The sequence below is a fragment of the Glycine soja genome, chromosome 13, assembly GCF_004193775.1.
Source record: "Glycine soja cultivar W05 chromosome 13, ASM419377v2, whole genome shotgun sequence".
In the NCBI taxonomy this organism is placed as follows: domain Eukaryota; kingdom Viridiplantae; phylum Streptophyta; class Magnoliopsida; order Fabales; family Fabaceae; genus Glycine; species Glycine soja.
Window position 1 is genome coordinate 21649920 of NC_041014.1, and position 14158 is coordinate 21664077.

The window sequence follows — 14158 nt, forward strand, 5'->3', positions numbered from 1 at the left end:
CTCTGCTTATTGATTGCAGCAGTAGTTTATTACTTTATTATCTTTAATTGACAAGAAATCATTACATGATTTCGGACTAGATAGTCCTGACCAATTTTCATGTGACATTTTTTACTCTTAACAGGTATAATTACAGGTCATGTAGAGATTTTTTGGGACTGCATAGTACATAGTCCCGATCATGTAATAATTTCATGTAACTGATGGGGATTTATTTTGTCAGGTTTTCATACAGCAGACAATGAAAATGGTGCATGGCCTGCTCAACCGTTGGAGCATATCTACCCACACAATATGATGGGGACTGGAGGCCCTTCTGGACACCTTCACGCAACACAATATCTTCTGTCTGCTCATCAACCAAATGTGGGTATATCACAACTAGAGGAAAATTTCTAATCAAGCCTGTAAAGCCAATGCTTTTTACCTGAACTTTCTCACTATCTTGTAAAAAAATTCTATGAAATCTGTGTCATCCTTCTTAGTCAAAGAGAAGGCAGTACGCGTTAGTGTTTTAAATTGACTGCAATTGTTTTTATAAGTAGTATTTATTTATTTTTCTAACCTCAATAATTTGCGGAGTAAAAACCCAGAAACTAAAAGGCTCCATCCTTTTAAGAATGGAGCCATTAATATGAGCATAAATCGTGAATTAATTTCTGGAAAACAATATGTTAATTAAAGTCTCGAGGCTTCACTACGTTTTACACAGAATCCATCAAAGCAAGAAGTGAATGGTTTTAGTATTTTCATGAAATCATTCAAAGTATGACAAGCAACGATCTGAATTTCTCATTTCTTAACATTCCATATCCTAGTCATTAACCAACAACTCTTTCCCGCTAAAGCCCCTAATGGTGGCTATTTTCTTCAAATTTAATCCCATATACAGTGGGTACAATGGGGTCGATAGTGAAGTTACCACCAGGTACATTTTAGAAATTCTGAATCATGGATACAGTATCAGGCATTAGGCAAATGCTTAAATAACAAGAAATTACCTTCAGAAAATGTTCAAGATAGTAGTCAAATATTACTTGACATTTGTTGGGTCCTAGTGGAACCACAAGATTGGAGTCCATCAAGGTCCATACCTATCAAGGCAGCAAACACCCAAGGTTATGAAGGCATGCTAATTTGCAAAACAAATACAGGGAATATACCAAAAAATCCTGTTTAAATCAATAGGATGACTAAAAAATTGATCAACCAATTGCCTAAACAACAAAGCAAGCACCTATTAATCATGAAGTTTGGGTAAATAAAAGCATATATAGCTCTTCTTCCAAGTCGATCACAATTCTCTTTGCTTTTCTCTGAGCTACCTTCACAACTTTGGATGCTAACCCTTTCAAACATCTGTCTCACTCATAATCATGCTTTAGTACATAAACAATCTCTGGTAACAAAGAGCTATTGAAAATCCAGTTCCAAAAGTATTATTTCAGCTCTCTGGAGCAAATTACTTTAGATAATAGACTGATCTAGGAAGATAAACAGAATTCTTTATTTTGGTTGGAGCATAAAAGGAATGTAACAAAGGTTTAAAAAAACATCTACTTGACTCAATTTTTCATGCTACAGTACAATAGCATATAAAATGAAGAGTTTTATAAAAGATAGCGAAGAAGCATACTGTGATAGAATAGGAACCCAGCTTAAGACCAGATGCAAAGGTATGTCACCATACAATACACACCATAAAAATAAATAATCATTTTTTTCTTCTATTCAACCGTTGAAACTAATTATTGGATTGATATTCTACATCTACTCAATTTGTTTCCCTCTTTATTCCTAGCAGGGTCGAGAAAGCAAAACAAAAGTACCCAAGAAAAGAAGGGGAAAAAAAGGTTGACTTTTTGGGCAGAAAAAGATAGACCCACAACTGGTCCAGACTGCAGCAGCAAGAGAACTGGACAGCTATGGTGTGAGTAATTTGATTGTTTATTCTTTTGGCCATTCATAAGTATTTATTATATCTTTATATTATGTTATCCTGATCTCCTCTCCCAATTCCCATTTACATCACAATATTCCTTTCTCCTTCCCTTATTTGTGGATTGATCAACAGGTTGATGTGGAAAACAACATCTATTACTTTAATTTTTCTTGCTGCTATGTCACCCTGCTTAGACCCTCCTGCTGTACTTTCCTTTGGTTGGAACTTCATTAACACATTGGGGATACTCACATCAGCCTTTCTTGGATTTTTGCTTCAGTGGTCTGGTGCTTTAGCGCTAGGGTAAGGGACATGCGTTACTCTCTTTCTCTTTATTAGTTTTTGGTATAATAGTGAGTTACTTGTTTAATATTTTACCAGGTTGTTTTTATCAAATTAAGTGATGATTTACTAATGACCTGACCTCCAATGTGCCGAACATAAAGAGGTCACTTGGTTTTTCTTAGCTTCCTTTGATGATGTTACTTATTCTTAGCTTGGGTGTGAAGAATACTAGATATTAACATGCCATAGTTAGAATATAGCTAGATATTTTCTTCGAGTCAGATTGTTCTAAATTCTTTGCAATATCAACAATGTCAATGAGCTAAGTTACTAATAAAGTTGCATGTTTGAGTGGTATGGCAGACCATTAACAAATCCTCTTGCAATATACTAAAATAGTGATACTCTATGTACTAAGAATTCCAAGATAAGTTTATAGACATAGCAAACTTTGATAGTTATGTGCTGATACTGATGGTACTCTATGGCCAGATGCACAAGTAAACAGGTGTGAAAACCTTGTAACAATGTTAATGTTAGATCATTTAAAAAGTGTCTTATCCAGATCATTTACAGTGCTACATCTGCGGTCTTGCATGTTGTTCTTGAGCAGTTTAAGACATGCATTATCCTCCTGGGAAACTATTATCTATTTGGATTCAATCCCGGCATAATTAGTATCTGTGGAGCATTTGCGGCTATTGCTGGTATGTCTGTTTACACCTACCTTAATCTGAAGCAGCAATCAAACAAGATATTTCCTCGACAGGCCACCCTTCTACCAAAATCTAAACTAAGCAAAGAAAATGGAACTTCCCAAAATTGACATTACAGTGATGAAAATGTCTAGCAAAATTACTGATACTGCATTATATGAGATGATAATTAACCAATCATTTTTCCCTTCTGTGATTTCTAGATTCCAATCTGACCATTTTGGGTGTTGATGGCTTATGTTCAAATACAATATATTATCAAAGCCGTACTAGGATACAATGGTTCTATTACACATGGCAACTGCTGCTCAAGTTGGAATATCTATATGTAAATGAATGATTTGGTGGATTCGTATCCGGAGTTACGAATTTTTTCCGGCGTATAGAATAGGAGCTACTGTTGCATTTTGCAATTGTCCAGAAAACAGAATTATTTTTTTGTTATTATACTCATCTCAATTTGCTACATCTCATCATGGGGAAAAAGGGTTCTCAAGTTTATTTATTTGTAGTAAGAACGGAATTGTGCAGTCTTTGTAATTTGTACTTTGTATCAGCATAAGGAATCAAGAATAGGAAGTTGTTATTGTAAATCACGTTGGTAGGGAATGGGAATTTATGCAGGGAATGTATTAATAATATTTATTTCATAAAAACATTTCATTTTTTATTCTTTAACTAGACCTTTATTACATTAATTAACATTTGCCTTAATTTTTGAGTTTAAGAGACGTTGTTAGCCTGATTTTATACTTTCAATCAATCATAAATGATAAAACCTATCTTATTTGATAGTTTATGATCAGATAATAACCTAAAAAAAAAGTTTACACTATTCTAAAGAAGAAGAAAATAAGCTTATACTATTAGTGTGTATACATTATTTATTTATTTATTAGGGTTAATTACCTTGAAATTTAAAATTGGTGACAATTTAGTTCAAGAAAGAATAAAAAATTATAATTTAGTCTCAAGATGTGTAAAAAGTACAATAATGATGCTCTGTCATTAATTTTGTAGGATTATTTTGTCATTAAGCTGAATCAATTTAAAATCAAATTGTATTATTGACGATTAATTTAACATTAAATTATGAAGTTAATGATCAATTTGTTATTAAATTATACGCAAGTGAAAGAATAAAAATTTTAATTTAACGTTAAAAAGTATAATAATTAGATTCTGTTAGTTTCGTGGAATTATGTTGTCATTGAATTGTTATATCCAAAAATCAAATTGACATTAAATTATATTTTGACAATTAATTTAATATTAATTTATAAAGTTAAAGGAATAATTTGTTATTAAATTATATGTAAAATGTAATGGTTATATTTTTTAGATAGTTATAAAGTTAATTGACATTATATGCACAATTTAAATTATTATCGGTCACATTATAATATGTTCTTTAGCACATTTTTTTATTTAACATGAAATTTATCCTACAATAAAAAGTATATTAAAAAAAGTTTTGTTAACATTCCTTTTCGGTGTAATGGGTTCTCTAAACGTACTAACGATCTGGAACCTTGGATTTAGTTTTCATTGTTTTGGGATTGTTAAGTGATTAGCTATGGTTATGTTACTAATTTTAGGATTGGTTGAAGAGGATGCAATGAAGAATGGAATATAATGGTATTATGTTTTAGTATTGTTCAAATTGGTAAAATGAGGATGACTATAATAAAAATTAGTGGAACGAATTTCATTTTATTGTTTATCTTCATTTTTTTCCCTCTCTTGATTCGATAGCAATGAGTCGAAATGACAACGATTTGGGCATCGAATGTGGGCATTTTCATGGACCCTAAAAACAGGTGTGGGTGTTTTCATGGCAGAGATAAGGCTAATCCAAAATCAAGCGGCACCCTTTTTATTTTTATATTTTGGAAAGGCTAATTTAAATTAAAAAATTACATTCTGGATTATATGTATTTTTTAGAAAAGAGTGCATATCCGAAATTACTCTTCATCATTAAATGCTTTAACTTTTAATCTTAAGTTATTCTTATGAACATAAAAATATATTTATTTTCTATTTTTATTTCATCTTTTAACATAAACATATTTATTTAATCGTAAAATAATAAATTATATTTTTAATGAGATGTTCAATAATTAAAATAATAATTGAATCATATATAGCTCATTTTTCATATTTTCAAATAAATCAAATCTAATTCTTGAGTTTAGTTTCCTTAAATAAGTGAGTCAAAATTGAATAATTCTTTTCCCACTAAGTTTAGCTCAACTTTTAAGTGTTCGACTTTCCTTAAAGTGAAATTATAATTCCTTCCATTTATATTCTTGTTTTTTTCTCATTTTTTTAATTTAAAATCTTAAAAGAGTAGGTTTATGAGTATTTTTTTACATATAAAGTCTTTATTTATTCTCTTCATATTTTAAATAATTTTGAAATCAAAATTAATATTACGCTAGTCCAAATGACACTAATTGACTTTGGGTCTTTATTTAAAATTTTAAATTTCAATCTTACAAATAAAAATTTTGTAATTAGAAGAAGAAATACTACTAAAAATAACCAGTTATTTTTCTTTAAAGATACCAAATATAGGAAAAATTGATAAATGTTTTACACCTATAACACGATCTATTTTAAAAAAAAAAATTGAACTATTTAGAAATAAAGTCTTCAAGTTTTGAATATACGTTTATTCATGGTTGGATTTCCTTAGAGGCGGTGAAGTTTTTATTTTTTGAAAGAAAAGGCGATGCAATTGGGAGGTGCAAAACTAACTTCTTGACTAACCATAGTAATAATATCTTGGATATGGTGTCAGCTTCCGAAATCAGGATTTGTAGTTGAATATATATGCTTAGTCCTAGATGTTGCAGCACTCATTCTCAAATCACCAGCACAAAGAATGCAATTCACTTAGCCTAAACTTGATTTACACTATGCACAAACACACAGAAACACCTATATACAGACCAATGTACAAATAAACCAATTAGGCTTTCACATTTAGGCCAGAGCTCCTTCTGTCAGTGGATGCATTATGTTCTCTCTACTGTTCAACTCGTTATTTTATTTGAAGAAATGTCTGAAAGGTAGCAGGAACTGGGACAACCTTCATGTGCAATACTGCCAATTCCAATCTGTTAGCTTCCACATTGGAAATAAATAAGAGACAAGACACCCCTTTGGACTACTTCCACGTGACCAGAGACCAATACAACGTGTTAATCTCAAAATAAGTTAATGTGGAAACCAATTCTTCTTTTAATCTATCATTACGGTGTTTGTATGTTTCTTAAACTCTATCTTGGCACACGTACAGGGTGATCCTAATGGAGAGGGGATCAAGATCATTTGATCAAATTATAAGGAACCTAAGCACATGTGATGTTTCTGATCTAATCTCATTAGTTTGATTAATGAATTTTTTCTTGTCATGTTTCAAATACAAAACGATTCTTTTCATCCCTCTCATAAATTCATCAGTATCTACTTGGGATTATGATTTAATCAAATTGTCAGATGACATGGCTTTTAAGAGTTGTCTGTAATTTCCAAGAAACTTTCTTTGGTCAACCAGTGTATGTAATGCTCAAATTTAGCCAGCAGGCTCTTTTTTCCAATTAATGTTAAATAAATCGACGAATATATGGGTTTTCGTTATGCTGACTTCCTTGAGATTTATTTAGTTTATACATATCGACTTCAATGGCAAATTAACTTCGTTTTTCTCATACATGTAAAAAAGTTGACAGGAATAATGTTAGATACATATTAATAATTGTAGTAACATCTAAGTAGTCACGTACTATGTATCAACAACTCTTTGTAATAATAGATGAAATTCTTCATGACTCTGATACTAGGGGTATAAGAATACATACAATTGAGTTGATTATTTTAATCACCAAAGTTGTCGGAGCATATCATTATTCGTTGGATATAATTGGGTGGCTAAGAACAAGACATGCAATTCCTTGAAACTTTAATAAATGAACTTTTGGAATAATCCCAAACACCTACGCCCTATAATAAAAGGGTAACATGAATTAAGAATTTTGATCCAATTAGAGCCGTTTATCATCCGTAGGTCACATGCCTAAGGACTGAAGTTTTCAGTATTTATTAGCATGTCTGAAAAAGATCCCAAGGACCGTGACCAAACTTTTTTGGAAAAAGGCAACCTCTGGAACGATGCACTGAAGCCACCCTGCTTTTGATCTTCGATCTACTGATACAATATACTACTAGTAGTAGTTTATACAGATGCATTAATTCATACATACAAAATAAAAGAGTTATTTAAAAAGCCAACATTACCATGCTAGAGACGGCTTTTATATATTTACAACTCTTATTAATCTAGATCAATGCGTAGATAGTAAGTAATGCTGTTGTATTGTTCTCTTCCCATTAAAATGTTCAAACGTTTTGGCCTCCTCCATACAAACAACATTAATTATACTTATATCATAAAAGTTATTTTCTTTAATATAAGAAAAAACAGAATATATAAAGTTTAATAAGCCATTCCTGATGTATTATGTGATGATCCTTATATTTCTTGTGTGCAGAGTCTAGGCTTTTTAATAATTTGAGTCAGGACATTTTCTGCAATATATAGCTCGTGTTACCGTTGCCACTTAACGCTCAATATGTTTTATTTTCTTTGATGTTGAGAGGAAGCATAAATTCTAAGTTCATTCGGAAGTCCAAAGTTCAATGTAGCAAGTTTTAAAATGCTGAATGTGTAATTTTTAAGATGGGATTTCGTATCAACTGACCACGAAAGAGCAAAGAAAAAAACGAGCAACTTGCTACACTGATATTCGTGTTACCAAAAAATAACATCAAAATGTTAGATCTCTTGCTTTCCTACCTAATTATTCCTTCTATCCCTGATTATAAGATTTTTAAAAAAAATAATTGTTTGTCCTTTGTATAATGAGAATCAATTAAATAGATAAAAAGATAAGAAAAAAATAATTTTAAAATAAATGTTAAATTTAATATGATTAACTTAATTATTTTTCTTATGAATTAATTGAAAAAATTTATAATTAGAGAATCCATTAACAAACAGGGAGAACGACTTCAGAGTGGGCTAGAAATTTGGAACAAATCAAACCAAAACTTTCTTATGAATCATAAACAATTAATATTATATATATAGCATTCTACTATATACTATATATAATTTCTCTTTCCCTCTCTAACATCTAAAATCCAATATCTTCTATATTTTCCCTTCATCCACCCCCGCTTGAGCGTGACCTTGGGTTTACGTTGTACGTACAGTTAGAGCAACATATCCTTCTTTTTCTATATATTGCTTTTGTCTCCCAAGACATATTAGACTCCAAGCAGCACGTAGTAGAGTATGGTTATGGGCAATGCAATTAGCATCCCAAATATAACCCTGCACAATTTGCAAAGTCTCTTTTAGAAAATTTCTTTAATTTGATGCCTTGAATTCACATAATCATAATGCATATATATGGTTAGGAGCATAGATATATAAGTGTAAGAAAGAAAAAAAAAAGACACTTACGCAGTACTAAGTATATCTGCATGGAGATTGTATTCTTTGGCGAACACAAAGGGAACGATACCTTGGGGAAGTGCAGCCTGCAATAAATTAACGTCGTGTCATAAACAACTAAAAATAACAGCAATAGTAAACTCTGATTAATAGATAGATAAAGAGAGTTTCATTTCACCTGGACAATTGCAACATGCAAAAGAACTCCACGGAGTCCAATGCCTATTGAAGTTGCAGCAATCACAGCTGGACCTGTCAAGAACCTAACAGCCATAGAAAATGCTGCCACAGATTTTCCACAGGCAATGATCTTGGGTTGTAATGCCATGAACAGACCTGCTTAATTACAGTTAAATACATCAATTATATATAAATATATATTACAAACTATTCCCATATATAGGAATAATTACCAAAACAATTGTTGATAATGTATATGACCAAGTTAACATATAGGTGACAAAAAATAAAATAAAGGGCTCATCACAAGTACCTAGACTGAACATGGCCATTCCCAGACCAGCATCAGACAGTATTGAGATGGAACCTTTTACAATAGTTGGCATTTCAATGTGCCACCTGCATGCATGCACACAAGCAAATTAATTAACCATTGATGAAGAGACAGCAACAAGTAAACTTGTCTTTTTTATTATTATTTTTATTATTGTTTACTTTGGAATTCACATGATATACCTAAATGATATGAGAGACCATGTAAGTCCCAAAAGACTGGAGTAAGTATTAGGATTTCTTATGAGTTTTCTCCAAACCATGATGAGGATGAGTCTTGTCATGACACTTGCAGGTGGCATCTGTTGGTTTTTGTTTGCATTATTGCCATCTTCCATGTCCACCTTCTTCTGGTTCTGGCAGGTGGTGTATGGAGATCCACTTATGGCAAATTTGGCTCCTTCATCCATTTCAAGCTCCCTCTGATCTCCGTTCCCTCTACGACCAGGACTCATGTTCTCAATCAATTCATGAACAGCTGCATATGCAAATCACACATTCAAAATTAATGCCAATCAACAGAACTGCAAATAAACTCTACTACTCCAAAATGATTATCTGTAGGGGGAAAAATTGGACAAATTAATATTTTCGTTTTTTTGTTTATATATAAAGCTTCTTTATTTTGTCTACTACTCCAATGTACTACATAATTAATCTTAGAACATAAAAAAAATAAAAATAAAACAAAAATTTTGTAATTATTTACAAAATAAAAAACACTTTGAGACCACTTAAGCTAGTGTCTAAAAAGGTGAAAAAAATTATTACAAAATATGAGACCACCACCTAGTCATGATCTTGATAATCTCTACATGGTACATAATTAATTTTTTCAATTAATGAAAAACAAATAGCAATACTCAATTATATATCACATAAAGATTAATTTAATAATTTTTCCTATGCAGCTGAAAATCAATACATCTAAGACTGAGGAGGAAAAAAAAGGGAAAAAAGGGTTTGAGTGAATGATATACTTTTGATATGTGATTTTTGGTTTTACCTTTTGAGGCAACAGTTTCGTGTGGAACAGCCTTAGAAGGATCGACAGTTCCAAAGTCAGTAGAGGCAGCTCTATTAACTGCATGTCTCAGATTCCCCTCAGAAACTGGTGATGCACTTGAACTCCAAACAAACATGTGTAACTCCTTGTTAGTGTTAGGTGCAGCAGCAGCACCGCCACCACTGCTATCTTTCTTCTTGGGGCCACCGGCACTTGTAGACCCTGAAAACATTGGATTCGGAGGCGGGTAATTAGAAGAAACCAACCCACCATTAAACAACTCGCCACTCATGCTCCTCCCTCCTCTCTTCTTGTGCATCTTCAACATCTCCTCTTCAAAATTCGAAGTCCTTGGCGTTGCCCCTTTTGAAGACTGCAACGAGTAAACATCACCAATGCCACCATTACTCTGGAAGCTGTTCGTGTAGCCATGTTTTGGACTGGGTGCCTTGCTTGCAAACATGGCATAGAAATCTGTTTGATTAAAACTTGAAGCTCTTGGGGTTGGTTCTCTTGATGACTGAACAGAATAGATCTCAACCCCAGTGAGGTTAGATGCTCTTGGTGTCATGGAAGTTAAATGGGACTTGTTGAAGGAAGATATCATAGAAGAAGCTGCTGATCTTTTAACCACCACGTGAAGTTTTCCATCTTCTCCTATCTCAGCATCTGTTTGCAGTGGCTCTCTACCATTGAGTGAGACAACATCTGAGTCAACCCTGAAGGAGGTAATGGAGCCTGCAGTCTCAGGGAACTGTTCTGTGATGAGGAGTTTTGCACCTCTATATTCAAACATGAACAACATGAAGGTGTACCATATGACACTTTGCAACACCACAATTTGGACCATGAGGCTCCCTGAAAAGTCCCCATACATGGCCTTCAATAGAGGGATTCCCATAACAAGTGTGTTTGGAAGAGTTGAAAGTGAGAAGAGGGTGATGGTCCAGTCTAGGCTACCATGTTTTGTGAAGGTGTTCCATAGAAAAAGAGCACCCAAAATGACAACTTTTTGAAGAGAATCAGCTGCTATGAAGTGGTAGTTCATAGCATAAGGGTCATTGGAGGAGATGAAGTGGAAGGAAAGAAGTGGAACTGCGAACACGGCAACAAAGCGGTTTATGCCAGAACATTGATCAGGTGTGAAAATTTTCCACCACCGAACTGAGCCATATGCTAATATCATAGCCACGTAGAGGGGCACAATAGCCGCGAAAACATCATAAATATCCTTACCGGTGATCATGGTTCATGCGGGGTTTGTAGGTAGCTAGGTCAATGTAGAGAGAAAGAAAGTGATAGGGAGAAAGAGAATTCTGAAAGGTTTTGTAGGGTAGCGTTTAAGCTGGAAAACAAGGAAACATGACTGCGAAATTAAGAAACTCTAACAAAAAAGAAGGCCAAAGAGGCTTAAAACTTCACTGTTAGTCCTCTCTTATAGACATGTTTCTAGGTTAATTAATCTTTTAACAAGCAAGAGCTAGAGTGTCACCTAAACTATAATTAATTAATTAGATGCGGTTACTATAGCTTAGAAAACAAAGAGTTCACCAGATTAAGAAAATAATAGAAAAAAGAAGAGCTCAAAAGTGGGTTAAATGTAGACAAAATAATAATAATAATAGGGTTGGATTTTCTATGAACTTTGTGTAATTTGATTTATAAGCCTAGCCTAACTCGGCGCCATTGTAGTCGTTCATGCACATGTAAGTTAGGCAGTATTCAGTGATCTGCGGTAGCAGCAAAGATCTTTCTGCGGCACTATTATTTTTTTAATGGTAGTGAGATGTGAAGAAGATGCAGACATAACTCCGTTTTGCATATTACAAAGACGCTAACGTTAACGGTTCAGTCACCCCCGTGGTGCCAAAACAATAGTACAATTGTACGCAACATTTGGTCTATATTGATGCTTATCTGTTTTTTTGTTTTGTTTTTTCACAAAAGTTCATCTATGATCGACGGTTCCATCTGTCATATATTGCTAGGGTTTGTTGATTTTTCAGTTGAGTAAGAAATTTAGAACGACTTTTTTTTTTAGAGTTTTATTACGATGGGTTCCTATTTATGCAACGTATATCAATGACTATGTTAAAAAAGTTATATTCATAACTTTCTGCATCGATCGTGTACACGGAATTCTCGATCAGTGTCACATGACGAGTACCGATATCTATTTAAAGAAAATTAATCTCGTAATAATAATATAAAATGTGATGAACCGCGTATCTACACAATTCACAAATTTGTACCCGTATTACGTACGTACCTGAAAATTATGATCATCTGTAGAAGAAAACAAATTAATATGTCATGTGTGTTTTATTTTTACGCTATTTAAAATAAATTGACATCATATTTGTCGCGGTTATCTTCACTGTGAATGCGAATTCGAGTTCACAACATAAATTTTCTTTATTTTACTAATGAATGAAACAAATTATCCAAGAGCAAAATTCTAGTGATTATATAATTCTTCGCGGGCAACGTTTGCTACACAAGAGAGATGTTGTATTGGTTTTCGCTTATTGGGGTATTTCCATTGGAGAGATCCTTTTCAATTTAGATTTTTAACGTTCTAAGATTGAGTAAGCAATGTATAATTTTAAGTTAAAAAAATTATAATCAAAATTTTACTTAATTTTTATACTCTACAGTACTCACAGGAGATCAGTCTTGATCATTAACTGAACACCACAATCACACATTGTGATTGGTGGACAACATGGACAATTTCCAACTCGATTATATAGTCGACAGTAGTTAATAGAAGAAGAAGAACAACAAAATTAAGTAAATTACATTCATCCATTATATACATTTCATACATACACTCACTGGAGCGTTAGAATTTTTTTTCACGTATCTCAATTCGGCCAAGGAAGAAGAATATCACTTGCAGGTAGGACAAGAAGAAATATGATAAGAACAATTTTATTTAAAAGGAATTTTTCTCAACAAATAAAAATGAAACTTGTATTGTGTCTTGAGCTTAAGATGAACTAGTTTGTCAATTTGTCTCTGTGCTGTTTTTTTTTTTTTTCTTGGTCCAACGCTTTTGTTTATGGTCAGTATATACCGCTCACCCAGGCCATTGCGTGACTAGATTCGATAGGATATGTATCCATAAAAAAGAACAAATAGCCCAAATAAGAAACATTTGAAAAGGACTACTTCCTCAATCGTTGTATTTCAAAATGACAATTTCTTTTTTTATATTTAAAAAAATGACTGTTCCATTGTGGCTCATGAATTTTTTTTAGAGAATGAAAGTTATTTATTAAAACTGAAATTGCAATTTCTTTTGTCTAGCTATAGACACAATATCGAAATGAAAAATAGACTAGTCTCGTATTCGAACTCTTAGGTTAGACGAACAGATTATATTAATTATTTATAAATTATAATAAAAAAAAAATGAATCGTTAAGTTTAAACTAAAGTATTCGTTCAGACCTATCACGAGACTTGGGCTGCAAATGCGAAAACATTAACATGAGTGTGAGTACTGGGCTCGGGCTGGACACAAATCAAAGAGGGATTTTCTTTTATTTTTCTTTTATATTGTTAACAACATCTTACTTTCTTATTATTAGTAGGACATTTAAATCTAATAAGTTAATTATATTATAAAATAATTAATATTATTATATATAATATTAAAAATTTTAATATATATTTAATACACATAAATTTATATAATAAATTTTATAACAATTAATTTTGATTTAATAATTAATTTTTTAAGATATATAAATTTTAATTAAACCTATGATTTTTACTTAAAATTTATATATGCAAAAATAAAGAATTGATTTTTCACATATCTCAAAAATTCAAAATATGCTCAGGCACACGGGCCAAGAAGATTAGAAGAAGAAGAAAAACAAAAGTAGAAAACTGTTTATAACTTCAAATTTTAGTTAAAGACAGTTTTATCTAAAATGTTTCTTCTCAATTTTATTTTTTAAAGAAAAATATTCATTATTTATGTTAACATCAAATAATTATAATTTTTTTTAGACTACAAGTATTATTCATTAAAGACTATTTTGTTTCAGAAAGAACTATCATAAATAACAAAATTATCCCTTCAAGTATTTAAGGTGTTTAAATTATCCCTCCAAGTATTTAAGGTGGTTACAAACAGAAAACTTAAACCTAAAATTTCT

The 14158-nt window shown here is 32.1% G+C and overlaps 2 protein-coding genes and 1 long non-coding RNA gene across 3 annotated transcripts; 1 reads left to right on the forward strand and 2 right to left on the reverse strand.

Annotated features, from left to right (window-relative positions):
- Window positions 1–718: 718 nt before the first annotated feature.
- On the reverse strand, window positions 719–1809 carry LOC114381429. The gene is made up of 3 exons (XR_003660042.1): window positions 1637–1809; window positions 1238–1359; window positions 719–1094 (listed from the first exon to the last, which is right to left on the reverse strand). It is a non-coding gene; the product is annotated as an uncharacterized LOC114381429 (long non-coding RNA).
- Window positions 1808–3616, forward strand: LOC114381428 (nucleotide-sugar uncharacterized transporter 1-like). The gene is made up of 4 exons (XM_028340678.1): window positions 1808–1930; window positions 2075–2245; window positions 2804–2934; window positions 3147–3616. Exons 1-4 carry the CDS (start codon window positions 1926–1928, stop codon window positions 3281–3283), a joined length of 444 nt encoding a protein of 147 aa, XP_028196479.1. The 5' UTR covers window positions 1808–1925; the 3' UTR covers window positions 3284–3616.
- A 4403-nt stretch (window positions 3617–8019) lies between these two features.
- Window positions 8020–11425, reverse strand: LOC114381317 (auxin efflux carrier component 2-like). The gene is made up of 6 exons (XM_028340536.1): window positions 9988–11425; window positions 9165–9459; window positions 8962–9047; window positions 8647–8804; window positions 8478–8554; window positions 8020–8345 (listed from the first exon to the last, which is right to left on the reverse strand). The coding sequence occupies exons 1-6, from the start codon at window positions 11231–11233 to the stop codon at window positions 8279–8281; spliced, it is 1929 nt and encodes a 642-aa protein (XP_028196337.1). The 5' UTR covers window positions 11234–11425; the 3' UTR covers window positions 8020–8278.
- Window positions 11426–14158: the final 2733 nt, after the last annotated feature.

Coding starts and splice junctions, on each gene's coding strand:
- LOC114381428 (XM_028340678.1), top strand. Junction 2,246..2,803: donor TCTGGTGCTTTAGCGCTAGG/GTAAGGGACATG, acceptor GATCATTTACAG/TGCTACATCTGCGGTCTTGC. Junction 2,935..3,146: donor AGCATTTGCGGCTATTGCTG/GTATGTCTGTTT, acceptor TGTGATTTCTAG/ATTCCAATCTGACCATTTTG.
- LOC114381317 (XM_028340536.1), bottom strand. CDS start 11,233: ATGATCACCGGTAAGGATATTTATGATGTTTTCGCGGCTATTGTGCCC. Junction 9,048..9,164: donor TGGTCTCTCATATCATTTAG/GTATATCATGTG, acceptor GCATGCATGCAG/GTGGCACATTGAAATGCCAA. Junction 8,346..8,477: donor GCAGATATACTTAGTACTGC/GTAAGTGTCTTT, acceptor CAAATTGTGCAG/GGTTATATTTGGGATGCTAA.